The sequence below is a fragment of the Oreochromis aureus genome, linkage group 9, assembly GCF_013358895.1.
Source record: "Oreochromis aureus strain Israel breed Guangdong linkage group 9, ZZ_aureus, whole genome shotgun sequence".
In the NCBI taxonomy this organism is placed as follows: Eukaryota; Metazoa; Chordata; class Actinopteri; order Cichliformes; family Cichlidae; genus Oreochromis; species Oreochromis aureus.
The window spans coordinates 14,353,615-14,376,896 of NC_052950.1; the positions used below are offsets into that span (position 1 = coordinate 14,353,615).

Sequence of the window (23,282 nt, forward strand, 5' to 3'; positions counted from 1 at the left end):
CAAATTTAAAATAGAATTTCTTATACATTCTAGTCTTCATCACCATAACCATGGTAATAAAACGCTTTCATGTCCTGTTTTGTTGTTAGCTGTTGATGATTTCATGTAATTCTAAGTGGGAAAAAAGTGCTTTGCCGATAACAATCACGCTGGCAGAGTTAGACTTCCTAATACACTTATATTGTTCCACTTTTCTTCTAACAGGTTTGTGACTACGAGACCAATGTGGCACGAAACTTGCGAATCCACATGACCAGCGAGAAGCACATGCACAACATGATGCTGCTGCAGCAGAACATGAAGCAGATTCAACACAGCCTCCATCTGGGCCTGGCTCCAGCTGAGGCAGAGCTTTACCAGTACTACCTGGCTCAAAACATGGGCCTTGCGGGTGTAAAACTGGAGAACCCAGCCAGCAGCAGTGGCCCAGACGCTCAGATGATGATCAACCCCTTTCAGCTAGATCCTGCAACCGCTGCCGCTCTCGGATCTGGTCTAGGTGAGTGGTACTAAATTTGAAACAAAGCAAAAAACAAAAAAAAGTGATGGGAAATGGCAGGGAAAGGGATATTTCTGCTTATGATGTGAGAAAGTTCCTGTTTTGAATTTTTGGCCTCAAGCTTATTCTTTCAGTTTACTTCTGCTCATTTATCACTGGGCCAGTTATTCTGTTTTATCTCATATATCTGATGCTATCTAGGTTTTTTTTTTTTATCTCTCTGCATTTTCTTCTTTCTGTTGATTTTTTTATTTATCTTTTTCTACGCCTTCTCACCTTCCTTTTTTCTGCTCCCATCTTTAGCCTTGGCCCCATTCCCTTGCCCCCCTTTTCTTTCTCTTTGGCTCTTATCTCTGCTCTCATATTGTCCCTCTGTCATTGTCTCCTTTCTTTGACCGCTCTCACTGATTAAAAAATGATTATGAGATGCCACATGAGAATTATTCTTAATCTTTCATTTGTAATTTTCTTAAGTCAGCTTAATCCCCCACCATACACACCCCACCCCACCTTTGCTCACCCTGGAGAGAACACACACATTAGCACACATGTACACAGACACACACTCGCACACAGTAGGAAGCGGATTCCCGTAGGAGTGAGAGAGATTTAACAATGACCCTGCAGTGTTGCACACCCACTCCCTCCTCTAGTGTGGAGGTCACAGCCCAGCTAGCAGATGTACTCTCAGTGAATTACAGTGATAACAGACAGCTCCCTATAGTGAGCACAGCTGTCCATTGCATACATAGATAGGTTTTTAATATATATATATGTGTCTGTGTCTGTGTGTATAGACAGATACCCAGATAGACACTTAGATGCACTTTGTAAATGACAAATAGTGTGATACTTTCACATTATCTTGCATCCGTGTGCTTTTTTAATCCAGTGCACACCCACACATATCACACACATTTGGCCATCCAAATGAATTATGTAGAAAAGATAGAAATGGTGTGTAATTGTTAATACCTCTATACACTTAAAAACACAGTATGAGCTTTGGTAACATACATAAAGGGACAATGAAGGGATCAAACGAAAGTGTTAATTACATTTGTATGAATGGCCTTTTTTTAGGAAAAAAAACTGTGTGAAGCATTGATCAGCTTTTCAAAAATCTGTGCGTATGTGAGAAAAGACTGGAGCCCTGCAGCCGTTGTCCCACCACAGCTGAGACCAGTAATTAAAGCTACCTGATGAGCGAGTTAGCAAGTTGAAAAGGATGATTGTAATTGATCCTGATTCAATCCTATTAAGGTTTTTTATAGACAAGACTTTGTAAGGAGCCCTAGTCCTCTGCAAGGCTTTATTTTATCAAATCCTTTTGTGTGAAAGAGGCCTGCAAAGAAGACTCACTTGGCTTTCCACACTTAATTTCATTTAATAAAAAAAATCTTTTCCCTTTTTTTGTACCTCTATCCTTTATCGCTCCATATGCATTCCAGGCTTTCATTTTTACTATAGCGTTGGCTTTTTGTCATATTACTTTGTTTTTAACATTCCTCTTGCTGTGCTTGCTGCCTGCCTCCTGTCTAAAATGTTATCGTTGTGTGCTTTCAAGTATGTAATCCTTTTTTGAGGTTTTACCTTTTACACTTCCATCTCAACTCCTCTCTAACAGTCTAACCTAGCCTTTCTCTAATTTTCTCCTTAGTGAATAATGACCTATCAGCAGAGTTGCGTCTTGCAAGCGGTCAGCTGATGGCAGACGACCTGTCCCTGGTTTCCTCAGCTGGAATGGGGGGCATGTCCTCATCAGATCCCTCCCTGTCCTCCTTGTCGCCACCTATCAACGACCCCTCGCTGCGCCTGTACCAGTGCGCAGTGTGCAACTGCTACTCCACAGACAGCCTGGAGGCTCTCAACGCCCACGTCAATGCCGAGCGCTCTTTGGCCGAAGAGGAGTGGCGCTGCGTGGTCGGCGATGTCTACCAGTGCAAGCTCTGCAGCTACAACACTCAGCTTAAGGCCAACTTTCAGCTGCACTGCAAGACAGACAAGCACATGCAGAAGCACCAGCTGGTGGCCCACATCAAGGAGGGTGGCAAGGCCAACCAGTGGAGATTAAAATGTGTGGCCATTGGCAACCCTGTGCACCTCAAGTGCAATGCCTGTGACTACTACAGCAATAGCGTGGATAAACTGAGGCTACATGCCACCAACCAGAGGCATGAATCTGCCATCCGCCTCTATAAGGTAAAAACACTATTTACCCACGCCGTGTCCTGCAAAAACCAGTTCGCTAATCTCAGCTCTTTGGCTCTGCTAAGAAAAAAGCAAACAAGCAGTGGAACGACACTGCCTACGAGTGAGGCTGAAAATGAATTTCTGAAGATAATTTACAAAGAAACAAAAAACATATGGTTCTGTGTTTTTTGCAGGACACCGATGTTACATCTCATAACATGCAGCCTAATACAGACAATGGAATTCATGTTAATGCAGATCTAGCAAGAACACACGATTCAGAGAGCACATACTTTATTTTTATTTATTTATTGTTTTTGGTTCAAAACAAATGACCCCACTCTCTTAAGCGTAGTGTGACACACATATAAAGTTCCCGTGAGAGTGGAATGACAAAGATGGAAAAGGTCAGTGCAAGAGTACCGAGGAAGATCCCATCTGATATGGGTATATTTCCTGTTTGTTATCAGCTGGCTCTGCAGTTCCTTTTAATCATTCACAAGTCAAGTACCAGCAGAGAAATATTTTCCCCCCTTCATTGTCAAGCCCTAATGACAGTGCCAACAATAGCAGCACTATTCATGTTACTCTTGATGTTTGACTTTATGTGAAGCTCAATCAGATGCAGGAGAAACGTGACATTTTATGCAGTAATTATTTCGAGCCTGTTTTATATTTTGAAATATTATAAAATGATAGATTAAGTATGAAATGTTAAATCTGACTTTAATTGATATAATTACAATAATTTTATGATTATTTATAAAAGAAACACACCCTGTTGGTTACATCATCTTGCACCAAAACTGTAGCTTGTTTTGCTTATTTTACCTTTAATTATTCAATTTTAATTTACCACAGCATTACCACACTAGTTTCCCGTCAGAGCTGTATTAATTGAGCTACTTAACTAATTAAAATCTTCGCACTCAGAGCAATAAATAATAAAAAGTTAATCTAAAGAAATTCCAATATGCCCAATATTTGGCATCTTTCTGTCCCTCTATATATTTAAGTTGATTTAATTTGTTAGACTTCTCCTTCGTTTTAATAGGATGCTATTACATTTCCAAGGCCTTGACCTACAGGCCTGGATCAAGTGCATTACATTAATGAGGATTTCTTTACAACTGTATTCAACATTTGGCAGTGGGAGGTGTTTGAGCGTGTTGTTTCTTAAACGTGGAGGCAACAGGGGTAAGAACGTGTAGAAAATAAGATCCTATTGACAGAAATATAATTTTATTTTTACAGGGATAAATCCACATTAGTGGAATAAAAATAAAAGGACAATAATAAAAGGACAGTTCTGTCCTCTTATTTTCAAACTAGAGCTGTTTTTTGTATTTTTAAGCAACAATAAAAATCCAACTGCATTTTGCCAACAATGAAAACATGAAACTCAGAAAAGACGTAATGTGCGATAAAGTTTTTATGATTTGAATCTGGATAATTGTGTTTATGAAGCAGCCTCACTTTACAGACTTCAGTCACCATCATTTATTGTGCATGTGTTGTGTATGTGCACTGTGTCGCATAGTAATCTTAAAGGACTTACGTTTATTTGAAAATCTGCAACTGATTCTTCCTTACACTGTCATGCCTAAACTGGATTAAGCACATTGGCATTCTTGGGGTTATTTAAAACAGTCTTGACTTCAACAGGATGTACACATTGTCACAGGATTGTCCAGCAGCCTGGAAAAAAAGGGGCTGGACTTGGCATGGGATGAGTTGAAGATGTCTCTACTCAAGGAACATTTTTAAATTATGAGCAAATGCTGCTTGCACATTAGCCCACATTAGCCAAGGTCCTAACCTATAAGATCAGCTTGATTAGATGACTCAAATCAAGTCTCTTTACTGTCATAGGAAAACTTTACCCTGTGTGTGTGTGTGTATGTGCCTTTGCAAACATGTGTTTGAAAGTGCTGAGCAACTTTTGCCTGCTCTTTCAGTTGATTTAAAGCGAGGCAACAGCCAGTTAGGTTACCAAGGCTACACTAAACACTGGCAGCCATTTAATCAAGCAAAACGCTATTTATAACAGTTGTGATTAAATGTACAAAACCCGAGAAACACAATCAGCTGCACAGAAACGGAACCAAGGGGTGCGCCTCAACATATTCCTGCTTTTGTTCATATTTTTGCTTTCCAAGAACATTACGTTATGCAGCGGAGCATCTTTTTAGGCACGCAGAAACACAAGATCAGCCAAGGCAAGAAAGGGTCATCCAGTGCCCCCTCAGTGCACCCATGTACCCCTGCATCCCATCTAGTCACCCACCTACCCCCAAAGGGCCTCAACAAATCTGTTCCACAGATGACGCTTTTAATGCCTCTGGCAGAAATTCCTCTATTTTACCCTTGGACATGTGGTGGTAAAGCCAAGCGTGAGGGAGAGAGAAAGTACAGACAGAGCAGAGAGCGGTGCAGAGGAAAAAAAAAATCATTTCTTTATTTGACCAGAAAAACACCTCTCCTTTTATGTATTGGCAGAGGTGAAAAGCACATGGGGATAGAGGTAGCTTGGCCGGGTGCATAAAAGATCCGAGTGTTGACGACTTTACCATCTGGATTTTTTGGAAACACAGAATATCTTTATGGCATGGGAAACCATTTGAAGATACAAACAAAAAGCATATTCAGGAGATTTTATGGCTGCTTTGTCGCAGCAATGGAGTACTTCTGAGGGGAACTGAGAGTTTGAAAGGGGTTTTTTTTTTCCAGACTTTCAAACAGCAAGAGGGAAATTACATTAGCAGCACATGGACATCAAGTCATCTGGTGTCCAGGGCACAGCAGGTGGTGCAGGAAGTTACAGGCCTTACATGGAATAACCGAGGAGTACACCTCACTCCCCTTTAGAGAAGAAATATAGGAAAAGTGATCAGGGCTGGTTGGTACCACTCAGGTTGTTTTTTTCTACACAGTATCTCCTAATATAGAATTTAGCTGGTGTGAGTGTAGAACCTCGCTTCGCAGGTATTATTGCAGCTGTCCAGTACAAAGCTTTATCCCCCTACAAATAATGTAAACGACAAAATAGAAGATGTTTTAAAATAGCATTTGTATGCTGGCAGCCTGTGAGGTAAGTTCTGCACTAAATGGTGTTGTAGCATAGCGTGTCCATTGCTGGAAGCACTTGTGTTTGGCTTACCACTGAATATGATGATATATGGCTGATTTTTAATAACAAACACTGGGCTTAATAAACATGGAGACGGGGGTAAATCTGTCAGTGCCATTCACAAGTGCTGCCTGGCTAAGTAGGGGGTTTAGTTTGTAGTCCGTGTGTGTGTGTGCGTGCGTGTCGCCTTTGAGGTTGAGATCTGGGCTTGCCCCTGGGTCATTAGGAGTTGAGAATGTTCATGGTCAATGTGGCATGGGCAAGGACCACACACACACACACACACACACACACACACACACTTTGTGTGTCTTGCAGGCCATGGCACCTGTTTCTCAGATGGTTGTCTGAGTAAATCTTAACTGTCCTCAACCGCTGTCAGTCTATCCAACTTTCCGTCATAATTCAAGCGGAAATGGACCTCCGGGGTCCACTGCACTTTTCCATATCTCTGTTTTCCTTTTCATTATTTTCCCCCTTCCTTTACTTCCCTCGCCATCTCCTTTGAACTCAGAAATTCGAGGTCATAAAACGTTTTTTTTGCTTTTTCTTTTACTTTTTATGATGGCGATCAGAAGAGAAAGGATATTCAGATTTGGTAGTCAGTTGTTAGTGTGACAAATAGAGGAAAAGAAAAATAATAGAACGTCTTTTTTTTAAACATCTGTCTCTTCTTCTCGCTCAAACACTCGTTCACAAACTCTGTCTTACCAGCCCCTTTTTTTGTTTTGTCTCTGACTCTTTTTTTCTCTCTTTTTCTATCTCTCCCCTGGGGAGCAGCAGATAGGCCATCTCATTACCCATGATCCTCTTGGCAACACCATGGCTGGGAATCAGGGGGTGGGGGGAATTAAACAAGGGCTGTAATGGGAGGAGGGTGAGTAGGGAGTAAGAAGATGAGGAAAGGAGACTGTGGTTTGTAGATGCATCCAAACGCCTCCCTTTTCTCATTTTCATCATCTTCTTTGTATCTCTCCCTCCCTCTCTCTGCCCCCCTTTTTTCTTTCTCTCTCTCTCTCGCTTTTTCTATCAACTGAGGGACCTTTTTTCAGTCTTTTATCTCCGCCCCCCCCCTTCCTCACATTTAATTTTCTTCCATCTCTCTCTGATGGAGGTAGCTGCGCTTGCGTGATATTGTGATCTGTGATATTAAGTCTACCACTGTGCCTTGGCTATTAGCAAGGGTCAACCCTGCCCACTCTCATTTGAAAATCAAATGGCCCTATATATATGCAGCCCAAATTATTGGACTGTCATTTGGACTTGTGTGATGGGGAAATGGACAGGAGATTGACTCCCATAGATTTGCATAAAAAGTCATTGTGCTGGTACCCGGAATAGAAAAGAGACTGGATCTATTTCAAATGCATGGCACCGTTTATGACACACACACGCGCGCACACTCTTAAATTCATATGTCCATAAAGAGGTATAGCGTTACATACATTCATAGAGACGCACTCGTTCACAATTGTAGTCATCAAGTTACCATTCCCACTTGAGCCCGTGTACGCTTGTTCCAGACACAGGCTCTTGATCACAGCGTCCTTGTCTCAGACTCGCAGACAGACTTAAAGAGTTGCTGTTCTCTTCAAAAAGGAATGTTCTCAGCCACTTCACGCTAGATGCTACTTGACTGCTAGATATAGATTTTCATATTCTGTCATGGAGACAGATGATGCCAACAAGAGTTCAGCACCTGAGCAGATAAACTAATTCACCTCTGTGTGGTTTTTTTTGTTTTTTTTGTTGTGTGGGGTTTTTTTTGCCAGGAAGGTTGTCCGTCCCTCTTTCTTTTTCGTTTTTCTGATGCCAGTTAGTAGATTATTCAAATCATCTCCTCTTTCACCTGCATGGAGATTACAATAGAAATCTTTCAGAGGTCCGGGGGTGGTGAAGTGGGGTGGGGGAGGGGGTGTGGAGGGTAGCGGCTAATTAAAGCATAAAAGCAGGTGTGTGTGCACGGGTGTGTTTGTGTGTGTGAACTCTGTAGCTTTCTGTTTGACGGAGAGGTTTGAATGGACAGGCTTCCCCACCCTCCCCCCATCTGCCAAATAATCCTCATAGATATTAATAAGAGTTTCGCCCCTTCTCCCTCCAACGCCTTTACCAGATGGTCGCCAGAACATGAGTGTTTATACACATATCTGTGGGTGTGTGTGCGTAATGTCCAGCTTTGGTCCAGCTTTTGACTGACACTCATATGTAATGTTTAATTTCCCCTCTTAAATTTCCTCAAATTCTTGACTTTTTGATGAGTTTGTTGACCAGGTGTGTGCTCATGTGTGTGGGGGTTTTTTTTCTGTGTGTGACACAGAAAAACAGACTGAGCTGGTTTTCTCATATTAATAGCTAGATGTGATCCCTTTCATAATCATTCGCACCCCTCTGAGGTGTGGGTCATTTGGGCCGCGTCCATGTGCAGGGGACTGTGAAGCAGATCGAGGCTGACAGGTATGGGAACGATAGCAGAAGGGGGGGTGGGAGGGGATTGTGAAGTGTGCAGAAGGAGGGGGGGGTCAGTGTCTTCCAGACCACCAGAAGGAAGGGAGCATTGCTGGGATGTGGGAACAAAGGAGTTACCAGAAGTTTCTTTTCCTTTTTGTCTTTTTCCCCTCGTCTTAACATTCCCACCCTCACTATATCCCAACAGACGCTCAGATACACACTTCCCTCCTCCCGTTTTCCATCCACATGCCCCCTACTCACACACTTGTCTTCCTCTAACCTTTTTTTTTTTAAATATCCCAAACTCCGCCCTATCCTCGCCTTTCTCTTGGGTCTCGATCATCCTGTTAGGACAAAGATAACAAGATTGTTTAGGGGAAGAAAAAAAAGAAAGAAGAAGAAGAAAAACAACTGAAAACAAAGTAATAATCAAAGAAGGCGCATGAGCTCAAACATGATCTCTCGGGGGCGTGTTGTCTCCACTTTTGATGCATTGATTTGATCAGAGCAGCCTCAGACAGATCACATGGCAGAGAGATCAGATAAATACTTTTTGTGTAAGTTCATTAGCTTTACTTTTGAAATCACCTGACATTAAAAATGTGCGCTTAATTTGCAAGAAAGCTGACAGGAAAAATCGTAGCCTCTTGTTTTTTTGTAGCTCCGTTCTTGAAATAGTCTAAAACGTTACATCAGCTTAAAAATGGTATTTAGACAGCGCCGCCGTGCTTCTTCCCTCTCATGAAGCTATCAGGATATTGATATGGACAAAGTTGAACTGAAATACTCCTCAACGCCCTTCCAAATCAATAATCGATCGATTGGAGGTAATTGTGCTACTCCCTTGGAACGGTCCCAAGTCACCCTCTCTCCCTCTCTCTTTTGCCGTCTCTCTCCTTCTCACACTCTTTGTGTCATTATCAGCATGTGGACCCGTATTCGGTATTTCAGCATTCCAGCTGTAATTGATTTTAACCATTAGGTGCTCAGTGAATAGATAAGTAGTGGGAGATATTCGATTATACGGTGAAAGAGAGAGACGGGGATGAAAAGAGGGAGAGAAAGAAGGAGGGAGAAGGATTTAGGGATGTTGCCGGAGAGCTGCAGAAAGGGGAGCTGACCTGTCCTGCTGTCTATCCGTCTCTACCACTGGCCTTCCATCTTTGCGGCAGCACAATACCGCTGACCTCCTGTGAGTTCAAGCAGCTTAGTTTCTGCGAGGTAATCCCTAATGCTTTGAAATAGACCTGATAGAAAGCCCACTTACTTGTTCAGGATTAATGTGGTTTGTGTGTGAGTGTGTGTGAGTGTGTGTGTATTGGGGGTGCGTGGGGTGCGGAGGTGGGAGGGTAGTTTCCAGCACATTTAGTTAAATTAACCGATTCGAATCATGATATTCACTTCTGACTGCGAGCAGTGCCTGTAAAAGCGTGTCACACTTTATCGACGGACAGGTGGGAGACTTGCATCCTTGTGCATCACCTGTCACACATTATTACGCCGCTCTTCTCTGTTGTTTGTGTCTGGATTCGCTGTGCTGGTTGCCAGAGCGCTGTTATTTCCTTTCAGTAGCTGCCCATCGTTTACAGAAGCCATTTTGTATCTCGAGTGCAGCAGAGGACGGTATCGTTTTTCAATTGTTTTCTGAAGATACAAGTCAGACTTTTTTGTTTCTTCCCCTTTCCGCTGCCCTTTTCTCCTCTTTTCCTCGTTCTGGCAGGAGTTTAGGATAGGACTAGGGGCAGGAGCAGAGGGAGGGGGGACAAAGGCAAACATTTGAGTAATCTTCAAAGAGCCCATTGGTATGTTGAGTGGACGCTGGTATGCGGACTGCGGCTGAGGCTTTTTCAGGGGAAAACAATATCCTTCCTTTAGATGGCTGGGGCCTGGGCAAACACTACTAGCTAGGCAACTCTGCCCGGTGCTGCCACCGCTATCAGCTTACCCTCCCGCCTCCCCTTGTCTCTTGCAAAAATTGGTAGTCTTCTTCATTGCTGGAACAGAAGGAAAAGAAGAACCCAGCTCAATGACTGAGTTTGTGTGACATATCTCCAAATTGTTTAACTGGGAGAGTTTTGATGTCGGCTGCTAAAGAAATGGTCGCACTCTGTATAAAAATAGTAGCGGCGGATCAAGTGAGCCACGTTGTAGGTCACCTGCAAGGCACCTGATTTCCTGTGGCAATATGCAAAACATGTCTGCTGAAGAGGTACATTCATTGTGCTGTTCCTGGCAGAGAGACCAGCCTAACATACACACACCTGGACGCAGCCTTTCCGCACAACAAGCCACATTTTCATACCGTTTCCAGGGAATAAGACCTGACACTGTTTTTTTTAAAAATTCGAATGTGTAATATAAGCATACAAAGGACAATTGTGTGCTTCTTTGTTATGAAGTTGATTATTCATTATATATACCACTATCTAGAATCTATAGTTGTAGATGGGCACAGTGATATGTCTATCAAAAAAGCATTAAAAAGCAGATCTATTTGATAAATACGACCATTAGAAGAAAGAAGCAGGCAGTCTGCCATTTTGTGACAGTTTCAAAATGAACTCCCTTTTGTCCAGTAATCACTAGCCATTTTCTCACGAGGATCCACCCCAGGGATAATTTCTCCCATTTCTCTGTCATTAGCAGGGCCTGGTATTAGGCTTGTGTTTTGTTCCCTGTACCTTTTGTTTTGTGCTAAGTGAAACCATGCGACAGGATAGGGGCTAACTGGAAAACAATACTCCCCTTCACAGGCTCAGGAATGTGTAATTAGTGATTTGAACCCAGCTACGCTCGTCTAGATTCTTCCCTATCATTCTCTCTCTCGCTCTCTTTCCATCTCTTGTTCTTTTGTTCTCCTTGTCACAGATTTTCTTCACCCCGTGTATCATCAAATCTTTCGCTTAGTGTTGTTCACTGTATGCTTCTGTCATTCCTTTTGTCACACTTTCTCTTGGAGACATTTTTTTTGTAGCAAGTCCCCACTACCAGCAGAGCAAAGCAAAACAAACTTGGCAAAAAGTCACTGATCCTTTTAGCACCAAAATTATTTTACCTTGTCTTCCTTTTCAGTTTCAGTTAAACAGAACAACAACCGTGTAGCGCAAACTTCTTTGATGATACAGGTAAATGAGCTAAAGTCCCAGATTTGGAGCCCTTTTACTCGTGTTTTTCGTAGACCCTGTCAATTAGAACTTGCTTTGATTCCCCAAAAGCATCTTGGTGTGTTGGGAAAATGGAAAAAGATGAGCCCTACCCAAAAGTCTTAGCGCACTGGCTGTATAAAATATAACAGGCTAACAAGCATGCTAGCACTTCAGTGATCTTCATCTCAGCATTTCACGATCTATCTCCTACTCTGAGTCGGTGGAAAAGATAAAATCAGTGGCACAATGGTTTAGGGAAATAGGGAGGTCTGGTCAGTCTCACCTGGTGGTGATGGAGACAAGCGGGGGGCTTTTAGACCCTAATGGGCTAAGGTCAGGATAGCTAATAGGGAGTAAGTGGCTGAGCCATGCTGTCTAAATCTAATGCTAATGTAAATACTGATCCATTTTCATGGGGGATGGAGGTGAGCTGGCTTTCAAGACACCCAACACACATACACTTGAGCATAAGTGAGTAAGAAAGATCTGCTCTGGTTTCTTTGTCTTCTGTAATCTGCAATTTTTGAAACAACACGTTAATTTCCTTGCTGTCCACTGATTAGGACAAGAAGAAGTTGATCATGTTACAATTTAGCAATGTTGTGTTTTAGGAGGGAGACTAGAGGTCAGGCAGCTGTGAACTTCAGATTGATCTTTATGTCAGTTACACGTGTCACATTTTCATCAACATGACAAACACAAATGATTTTAGATTTACGTCACTTATAAACCTCTATGGCTATTTGTCTGCAAATAGTAAAGAAGGAAGAAATGAAGTGAAGAAAGAAAGAACAAGTAAGGAGCAACAGAGAAAGGGAGAGAAAGAGACAGGGAGACAGCACAGAAGTGGAGAAAATGTAGTATGAAAGACTCATTGTGATAATTCATTTATTTGTCTTGGCAGTGATTATGAGATGAATGCTTATTATTATTGGGTGACCTAAGCTAAGCTCATCCACAGGCCCCTGCACCTCATGGATCGGCCCCAGAGCTGCGATCACATGTGATTGCCAGCAGCCAGAGAAACAGGAGAGCCAATTTAGCTCTTGGAAATATTTTTCTTTTGCATTTATGAAAATGAGAGCCTGGGCAGGAGGCAAAGGAAAGACGACCATCAGGAAATAAAAGAAGGTCGGGTCAGATGGGTTCAGGTGTGCTGGGATTGCCTTGTGTTGAATCTTTAGATTACACACTGTGGCTTTGCAGGAGAGGGTAACTGCAGACGTACACTGCATGTGTGTATAAATTGGTGCATGTGCACTCAGCACCTTTTTTTTGTACTTCTATATGCATATTTATTTTTTGTGTCTGTGCAGCACTGACGCTGACTCTTTCTTTATCTGTGGAAGGAAGGTGGCACATACCCGGGCTCTCCTCGAGTCTTTTGAGCAGTGCAGTCTGCCAGTGAGTCCATTGGCAGCAATCTTGCGTTACATCTATGTCTTGGGGGCTGAGTGTCGGTTAGCAGTAACATGTGTTAGGGAGCTGGTAGCACTGATGGAATTCTATACTTGGCAGCCTTCCAGGCAGTACTGGTATGTGTTTAAAATACTTTCAAGGAACAATACATGCTTTTGTTGTTTGCTGGGCCAAGTGGGGCTGTTTTTGTCTCTGATGGCCCTCGGGGGCCCAGGGGATAGCACTGGAGGCTGGTGACGTTCTTAAACAAGGGGGGGAAAGGTACAACCAACAAAACTCCCTGCTCCTCCCCAAAAAAGAGAAGATACAGATGAAAAGATATAAAGAGGTTTTTATTTTCACAATGTGCGGGGTGTACATTTGCATGCATGTGCATACTCTCAGAGGAATCAAAAACAAAACTGAATGTATGCACTTCTTTACATACGCACGCACACACATGCACACAGTTATTAAGGCATAACCGCTGTGGCGGAGAGCTCCCACTTTCAGCATGTATTCATTAGCTGCCTGTTTCTACACCTAATGACAGGAAAGAGTCCTGTTTGTACTGAATACTCTAATTTGTCATTTGCTTTATGGAGGAAAAATGCAACCCCACTGCCTGGTGCTACTTTTGAATTTTTTTTCCACGTTACCAGAGAACGCATCACAATCACAGGCAAAGACAAAAAAACACAAAAAACAACACGAAAAAACACCCGACCGAAATTATAGACAGACGCAAAAAATACTTATGAGATAATATCAAAAAAAAAAATGTGGAGTTAAAATTACTAATGCATAAAAAACGCACGCACACATTCGCACAGTCATAGAGCAGAAAAGAAACGGTGGATTGAAATTATACCCACACGCGCTCTTTCACGTACTCGTACATGCACAGGCAGATAAAAGAAGTTGTGAGGAGATGTCTTTTGGCTTGGCTTATTAAGAATTCAGTTAATGAGGCAGCTTTGTCACCCCAGATAGAACAAATGGATACGAGACAGCAGCGCCGCTATCCTTCCCCGCAAACCCAGGCAGCGAGCCGAGGGGAAGATGTGTGTGTTCTCGTGTTTACTTGTGTGTGAGAAAGGTGTTTTGTAAACATCTCATTCTGCATAATGAATGCAGTCCTCTGTCGTCCTCAGTCACACACACACAGCAGCAGCAGCAGCAAACCGCTACACCAGGGAGCTTCCTTTACCTGTCAGACTGACTCTCCTCCCCTCTCCCAAAAACAAGTCCCAGGGTGTTTTTGCATGTGTGTGTGTGTAAGTCACTGACAGCATTGACTGTCTTGTGTTTCTGACAGCCTAACGGGAAGTCCTGAGTATTGTAATTTACATTGTGTGTGTGTGTGTGTATGAGACAGGCACTCCTTTAGGTTTTAATGTGTCGGCTAATGTCTGAGCGAGCACCCTGGTCGCTTTCGGTCTTCACTCGCTCAAACCTGCTAACATTCACATATATATCCACATATTTCAACACAACAGTAACATGTACATATTTAAACGTTACCTCACACGCATTTCTATTTTCAGTTTGCCACAATGATATATTTTTGCAATTCCCTGACCAGAAGAGGGATCTCTCTGTCTCTCTCTTTCTGTCTGAGCCTATTTGGGTCCACGGTAACGATCACTTGCTGCAACACCAGAGAAACACATACTGAGAGAGCCACTGTTGCTCTCATATGTGAGTTCTACTATAAATGTAACTACACGTCAGGCAGTAGTGACGTGGACGTTTGCGGTGTGAGGATTAAAGGAATTTCCGGTCACTACGTAAGTTAGGACGTAGATTTCCCGCAGAAGTCTAAATCAAGCTTGAGTGGAGAGTACTAAACGTTCTCTCCGCTAGTCACACTATTAGAATTGATGCTGACAATTGACAATAACATATTGATAAAGCCAGCAACGTGGCATATTCCATGTCTGAAAGGGGTTTTATGTGTGTGCATGTACCCCCTTTTCCATCTGCCCTGTTTAGATTCACCCAGGGAGTGCTGTGTAGCTGATTTTGATTGGCCCACAGGGAGTGTTGGCTTATTTGGTTGTTTGCCAAACACTAATCCCCAACAATTAACCACCAGGCACTCTGGAGAGGTGCCATATTGACAAGGATGGCTCTTTTTGCCATTCTGCGCGAAGACGCTCGATATGATACAAATGTGCGTACAGCAAGTATACACACATACAGATCAGCAGCAGCATAAATTACAAGTAGACACACGGGGGCACAAACCCAGGAGCAGGAACAGTGTGTTTGTGTGTTTGAATATGCATTACACAGCCCACGCCTGGCAGGAGTCAAAGTGCTCCTTTAAAAGTTCATAAATCATGGATGTTCTGGCCTGTGATCACCAGACCGCCTGCATTTCAGGCCTGCGGAGTGCCAGAGAGCGACAGACAGCCCTCTAGTTTAGGTCTTAAACAAACCCTCTGGAATGTGCTGATGGGGGAAGAATTAATATTAGGTCTAAACCTATCTGGCATCCCAATTCAACCCTAAAGTATATCATTCAGCTTCTCTCAGCTGAAGCCTTACATCCTAAAAACATTACGATGTAACTTACAGCAGTAAAGGATGTGTGGTGTTTGAGGCCAGAAGCGCTACAATTCTCCTACTGCCATTAGGAACCAGTTTAAGCCATCAAGTATTTTCTTCTGAAACTCTGCCTCTCCTGATAAGACTCTTAACTGTTATGGCCATGTCTGCTCACACACTTTCCAATTCTAGCGTGGTCGTCATATGGGGCTGTTCTTAACGTACTTCTCGAGGTTGTCACAAGAGGAAAGAAAGGCTTTGTTTGATTACCAGTTTTCTATTCAGTTCTAAGAGCCCCGCTTTCAGCTTCATTCAGCTGTAACTGGGCCCCATTTCTATCAGAATGACGTTAAAATAAAAGTGTGTTTAAATGTCCAGATACGGTTAAGCTCAGAAAGAACCAACTCCAAGCTAATCCTGTTTTGATATTGTGGTTGTCCTAATTGATCAGAGGATGAATGACAGTCAGAATGTGTGCAACTACACGGGCTTTTGCATATGCTGTATAGCATATGGCATTGCTTTGAGAGGCCGTTTTCAACAGAAGGTACTTCAAGCACCTTCTGTTTAACGCCAGTGTTTAAAAAAAACACTGAAAAGTTCATATTGAAAGACAAGCCATGACGTCACACTTTCTTGTTTATGCATGTGATATATGCGTGCTTGCTTCCGTAGCACACGTGTGTTTCCACAGTGAGGCTCGGCAGCCCAGTTTTCCTGCGAGGTAGGGAGGGGAAGAAAGAAAAGAAGCAAAGAGAAAGAGAGAGAGAGAGAGAGAGAAAAGAGCGAGGGAGGCCTCCTTTCACAGAGAAACAAAGATAGCTGTAATTAATGGCCCTGAGCTCTGGACTAGGGGAGCTTTCTTCTGACAACTCCGACTTAATTAAAACTTAAGACTTCTGAAAGGGCCTCTGACTGCGAGGGGACGTCCCACCGTCTCGTGAGAAAAACCTCGCAAGATTTCCTACAAAAGAAAGAAAGAGGGAGAGACAGAGAGAAAAGATGTGTTAGTGGCTGTAGCTATGTTGCTAATCCCTGTTTGTCAAAGGAGGAGGGGGGGGGGTTAGAACTCATACACCTGCGACCCACTCCTCCCACCACACACACACACACACACACACACACACACACACACACACACACACACACACACACACACACACATTTTTCCAGTCTCTCTCTCTTCCTGCTCCATATAGCTTGATGCAACTATACTCGGGAGGAAATATTACCTGGCTAACTTTTCATTTGCTTCCAGAATGAAACGTCTTCCTATAGGAAGAGGTGAGAGACTCAGTAGGGCTAGCACATGCACACTTGTCATTATCTGCATTAATTCATGCATAGAACCCTGCACCTCTTTCTCACATGGCTGTATGAATAAATCTTAACAAAGTATAAACTAACCTTTGCGAGCCACCCCTGTGTCTCTGCCGTGCTATCTTCTCCTCTCTCTCTCTCTCTCTCTCTCTCTTTGTTGCTCTCTTTCTCTCTCTCTCTCTCTCTTCTCCCCTTCACAGAGGATCAGATAATAAAAGCTTGGCCTGGTCTTTTGTTTTTGTGCATTGTTCATTAGCCCGGCAGCAACAACAGAAGCACACTTGATATGCTTGGCTTGACTGGGTGTATGGGAGTAGGGCAAGGTGGGATGGGGGCTGTGCGTGCATGCCTGTGTGTGTGTGTGTGTGTGTGTGTGTGTGTGTGTGTGTGTGTGTGTGTGTGTGTGTGTGTGTGTACATGTGTGTGGGTGTGGGTGTTTGTGCACCTACATGCACCAAGGGCAGGGCAAGAGGTAGGGGGTAGCTTTGCATGGCTGCAATGCCATTAAAGAGGCAAGTGGAAATTAGGGGCTTGCAACTGACAGCACACATTGAATGAGAAACCCCCGCAGCTGCTAACAATATGGAGAGCTGGACAATGTGCATGTTAAAGACAAAAACAGTGTTCTGAACTCAACACCTTGTCTGACTTTTGTGTGTGTGTGTGTGTGGGGGGGGGGTTCAGTCTTTGCATTACTTAGACGATATCCAGTTAATTGGAAATGTTAGTCTTTAAACTAAGCTCAGCTGCTTAGAAGTTATATCTATTTCTGTTTGGTAGTTTCATGTTTGTCCATCCCTTTTATGTCTTGCCGTTATGCCTATACCTTTTTTAAATATATAGTTCTTGAAGATCTTTACTTGTGCAGTAGACTTATATAAAAGAGCCATTTGTCAGGAATCTTGCTCTCTAGTATTTTTCTTTCAGAAATACCTATAACACCACTGTAGCCAATAATGGGTCTGACTGAAATGTTGACTATTGACTTTTTGTTGGCTTTTTTAGAACCAGGCAAGTGGGATTTCTGGGTGTTTGAATTTTTGGAATTTAACTGGAAGGATAATAGAAGGAAAGTTTTTCTGGCCAAGTTTAAAATGTTACAAAGATATCGGGAAAAAAAACAATGAAGTTGGTCCTGCTTTGACATTTTTGAATTATCCCTAAAAGGTGAATGCATCTAACCTTCAGACTCTCTACTTCTCTGTTCCACAGCATTTGCAGAAGCTGGACAGTTCATACAGCCCGGAGTCATGTGTCTACTACTGCACGCTGTGCGACTACTCCACCAAGGCCCGCCTCAACCTGGTGCAGCACGCCCGCTCAGCTCGCCACCAGCAGAACGAAGGACTGAGGAAACTCCAGCTGCACCAGCAAGGCCTGGGAGGAGATGAGGATGGGCTGAGCCTTCATGAGCTGTTCCATGTCAAGGAGTGCCCCAGCAGCCAAGGTCTGTGCTTTTTCAACCTACTTTGTTTGCTTTAACTGTTGATACTTAAGAATATTTGTTAGTTTTAAGGCTATTTCAGTTAATACTTTGGGGATTAACTTTTTGTCACATCTTTTATTTTTATGTTTTTTCTGGTGGAGTGCACACATGGCCTGACTTTAACGTTTTTTATTGGCTTCCACTTTTGTTGTTCTTTTTTTTTTAGATTTTTAAACCTTGATATTAGCTGAAGTGGTCAGTTTTCTTTGTTTGAAGTCAGATCCATCAATCTTTAGTCCTTAGACTCCTCCTATCTCTTCCCCCCCTTACATCACTCCCTCTTTCTTCTGTCAAATCTCTCTCACTCCTTACTTCATTCCCTCCTTCCTTTGGCCTTCATATCCAGATCACGTCTCTCGATACAGGCCCGTCCATTCCTCCTAATCTCTCCAAAATGAGCATACTGTTCCTATTAGGCTGCTGCTCTTATATCTGAAACATGCACACACACACATAGACATACACACACACAGTGTCCCGTGCACAGGGACATCCCAAGCAGGCAAGCAGTCAGCTTATGAAATTTCACCTTGGGAGGATCTCATAGTGAAAGGCCTGTACACACATACGTTACTCACACACATGTATGCTATGACTGCAGTCTCTCCCTGGAGTGAGCTTTCATTTCCTTTCTCATGACCAAAGCAATTTGGCTTTCATTTAAGAGTCTCCGTCCTGCCAGCAGCTAATAAGTGTAACAGAACTGTAAAACATTCAGAGAGACAAAAAAAAAAAGAAAGAAAGAAAGAAAAAAAAGATTAATCGTTTTTCTTTGAGTGGGGGGTTGGATGGTGGGTAAGGGGTTGCAGGGTGTAAGGGGAGGGGGCTGCGTTGTAATTTAAACCAGAAGACAGAGAGTCAGGGTCCATTATTTAGTCATCCCTATGTTAATGCTGCTGGGAGAAAATGAGCGCTTAACTTGTTTTTGCTTTGCTTGACCTGCAGGAGCGGGTGGAGTGGGGTGTGGTGGTAGTGCAGGGGGGAATGGGGAAAGTAGGGGGGGGTAACACATTTTGAAGAGCATTCCAGCATAGCATTAGCCCATACATCTGTCTGTGTGTGTGTGTTTAGGTGTGTGTGTGTGTGTCAGCTCATGTGTATTCCACCATGAATCTGCGCTCCCCAAAGTGTCCTGTTTATACTGTACATATACTCCCAAAACAGATGGGGGCCCAGCGCTTAGAAACATATGTGAGTCCTAGCGCACACACACACACACACACACGCACACACACACATTAACAGGAGACGAGCTCCCTGTCCTGGAGTGAAGACTGCTGCTGGTGAATGTTTGGTTTTAATTACACATGGATCAAAGTTTCGGTGAGATTTGGGGTGCAGCAGAAAAGCATGCTTAGATAAATCATTACCTTACATTTTAACATAGCCACCAACTCACCCCCCTTCTTTCTCATCTCCTCTTTTTTGCCCCCCTCCCTCCCCTCTTTCTCTCTCTCCTTCTTTGTCCTGCTTATTCCTCCAGCTCCTGTCCATTTTTTTCTCCAGGTCTTTTTTTTTTCTTTTTTGTCCCCCCCCCTTCCCTTTTTAAATCTCAAACCAGCGAGCACAAGCAGGTTTTAAACCTGTCAAAAGCAATATAGCCCGCTGCACCAAATTTCCAATGTTCCACTCTTAAAACACACTAAATTTGTTGCTTGGGTCATTTTATACCTTGGCTTTGAGATGGCACATGGTGAATTTCCATGAGGAAGATAGTGTAAAAGCTTAAGCGGACGCTGGCACCGTCCAAAATGCTAAGCCACTTTTCTGGATGCCCTTCTTTTGCCCACTCTATATAACTTTTTTCTGAACAACGGTATTCTTTCACAGGGTACGTGGTAAATGTTTCAAAGGCTACTTCCTTGTAGCCCATAAGTATTTGGCAGGTGTACGCAGTGAGCGAAGTTACAACCGTGTCAAGGAGAGATCAAACACTGAGAGTCAGTGGAATAAATTGAGCTTGTGTTCTTGTTCTGTAGTTTGCTAATAAAATCCGTGTTGTTGTATTTGTTGTTTATTTTTAGGATTTTTTAAACTTTTGGTTTCCGATTACAAAATAGTTCCTGTTAACGTTGCACGCTAGCCCGCCTTACGAGAAAGAAAATGTATATTGTAATCGCTTTGGGCTCCCGCAGTGATATATGATGCAAGTGGGTTTTTTTTTTTTTTTCAGCAATGGAAAATGCTTTATAGTAGGTAACATTTTCATCCAACGTTCAGTTTAAGGACCCTCTGTTTGTGTATTCGTGTGCTGTTAGTTTTCTGGGGCTACAACTCCTGACTCGAGCACTTTCTGTTCATTAGAGACTGGTATGAAAAAGATTAATTTAAGTGCTGACCGGTATCTTTCTCTTAAAGCCTGGGAGTTGGCACCAAGCCAGATAATTATAGGCTCATTTGGGAATAAGAGTTCTAATGCTCTGGACTTTATGTACATGTGAATGGCTTTCATTAAACAATTTTGATGCTGATTTTATGGCCTAATTAAGGATACGGTACTGGAGAGACACACCGCAAGAATATAGGTGTTTTGAACAAAGACAGGAGTGTACATGCAGTTCTTGTGAGCTTGTAAATGCATAGGTTTGCCGATGCATGTGTGCATTTGTGTGTCTTTGCTTTTTTCTGAGAACTTGTCGGTCTCTGTTGAGTGTTTGATTCTCAGAACCTGGGCCCAGCCAACTCACGCCTTTACCTTTGGTAAATACCGTTGTGAAGTGAGTGAACTCTGTGCTCGCTTGCACCCTTGCACCCTTGCATGTGCGGCGGTTAGCACTCCCGGCCTAAACAGCAGGAACTTTTCACCGCAATCTCTCAACTGCGTCCTTCAGAGACAAAACCCCACTGTGTCCACATTTCTGAGATAAACCGTCCCTCTCTGTGTGCAATTAGAAATGATCAAGAAAATTGAGTTTATAAAAAAATGCCAGTTTGCATCAGAAGAGCGGGCATAAATGAATTGCCTCTCAACATGGAGGACTTAGAGGCCATTTTGCTTTGAGGGTCGTCCAAAAGTTATTAGAAAAATTAGATATTTTTTGTACTTCTCTGCGCTCTGTAATGAAGTTACGTCCTGAATGGAGCTGTTTAGTAAAACAGCTAAAAAAGAAAAATATGACAGATTGCGAGTCATGGGTATTCCATCATCGGTTTGATAATTTGAACAATTTGTTTAGCTGGATTTTTTGAGAAATTAACAACCTCTGAAGCTTAGTTGTTACAGCGGTTTTTTTTTCCTTTTCTGCCAGCTCTGTCTCTCTCAACCATTTGACCATTTGTTTAACTACAAAGAGCATTTTCAGGAGGCGCGTGTGCGTGCGTGCAAGCATGGGTGTGTTTTTCTATGTGTTTCCTCGCCCATTAGCCCTGTGCTCCATCATGTGTAAAGCTCCTCATAAGCCAGACCAAGCAGAAACATGAGGCCTTTTCTGCATACTTCACTTTCTGTCTTTTTTTTTCTCCTTTCCTTGTTCCCTCTGTCCCTCTCAAAAAGGAAAGGGAGATGGGATCTTATGGAGGTAATTATGTCTGAGAATCCAGCCTGTCATCCATCCCTCGAACACCAACCCCACCACCCGCACATCTCCATCACTCTGTAAACCCCCCCCCCCTCTCTCCCGACCCCAACCACTGTCACCCGACATGCATTAAAGAGGGAGGGAGAAGACCCTCTTTGTCTGAATCCCTGTTTTAAACAAAAGATCTCTTCTGACTTAGATAGACCAGCAACACTTTTATCATGTGCGTGTGGGTGCACGTGCGAGTGTGTCCAGAGCCCTTTGTTTTCTCTGAGTGATAAGGCTCTGGGACATTTTTGGTCCTAGTTAAATTAGTGTAGCAGTGCTAACCATTTACATAGCAGCTGTAGGCTAAAACCTGAGCCTAATGGACTCTTATTATCCACATATATATGGCTGAGTGTGGATATAGATGTGTGTTTGTGTGCGTGCTTCCAGCAGGAGGTGGTGGAAGCACGGCCAGTGGGAAAGTGTGCCATCCTGCCTGTTTCCGAACTCACAGACATTCCTTGTTTTAAAATGCACGCCGTCGAATTGTGTCTGAGCTAAGTTGAGGAACCAAAAAACACTGAGAAAAAAAGAAATCATCCCATTTTCAATGTGGGAAAGAGCATCCCAAAGAGCATTTCGATGTGATGACATTGAAGAAACTTTTGAGGTATTAGGTTTTACCTCCTCCCTCAGTTTCACTTATTCATCTTATGCCTCGTTTTTTTTTTTCCTTCGGGTGGTGGGGATGGTTTCGCCATTCCAGTGGTTGTCTTTTTTCGGAAAGGTCTCTCCTCAGACAGAAATCTATTTTCAGGGTTTGTCTCAGTAATTTGTGGCCATTACATAAACATTCATGGATGGCCAGAGGACTGAGAGAAAGGATGCAACACACACCCAGATCTAGCAAAACCACTAGAGTTAGCATAGCGGTGGCCATTTTCTCTTTTAAGTTGTAGGATGGAGAGGGTGAAACCAGATAACTAGCTCATGAAAGGACACTTCAGCCCTTTATTAGGAACAGCTTTAAGCATTCATCTATTAGATATGTACATTTAGAACTGCTCTGGATAGTTTAAGCCAGCCAGTTATGATGCATATCGATTTGCTCACATCCAGATGATTAAATGCAGTCATTTATTTTTGACCTTTTCTTCTTCATTTACCGTGACACAGGAAGTTACTTACATACTGTAAAAGGTAAAGTCCACAGATTTCAGTCAGATGGGATTCATTCCTCGCATAATAAAAACCTGGAATGTTATTTTATGTGTCCAACACGAATACAAATACAGTTTCTGGGGGGGGAACTATTCTGATGAGAGTGATGTGATTTTGCCCAAGAGGATTTTTGTAAAGCATGTAGCTTTTTATTGCCGTGCAATTAGTTGGAGACAATACTCTGCATTTTAAATCATTTGTCAAATCAAAATAAGACGCATTCATATATGTATATTATTATATTTTCGGCAAGTAGCAATTTACCCCAAATTTCCCAAAACCATATTCTCTATGGCTGAGGGAGTAAAAGATGTGGTCATTTTTTGAATAATTCCATCCAAGCAAATTATAATTACTTTGTGGTCTCTGTGTGTGCACACAG

At 42.8% G+C, this 23,282-nt stretch overlaps 1 protein-coding gene across 1 annotated transcript in view; it reads left to right on the forward strand.

Annotated features, from left to right (window-relative positions):
- The window catches only part of zfhx4 (zinc finger homeobox 4), a 79,709-nt gene that overhangs the window by 23,467 nt on the left and 32,960 nt on the right, over positions 1 to 23,282 (forward strand). Inside the window, exons 4-6 of the mRNA XM_039617398.1 lie at positions 205 to 499; positions 2,160 to 2,701; positions 17,900 to 18,134. Coding sequence (XP_039473332.1) covers positions 205 to 499; positions 2,160 to 2,701; positions 17,900 to 18,134 — 1,072 coding nt within the window. The remainder of the gene's footprint in view (positions 1 to 204; positions 500 to 2,159; positions 2,702 to 17,899; positions 18,135 to 23,282) is intronic.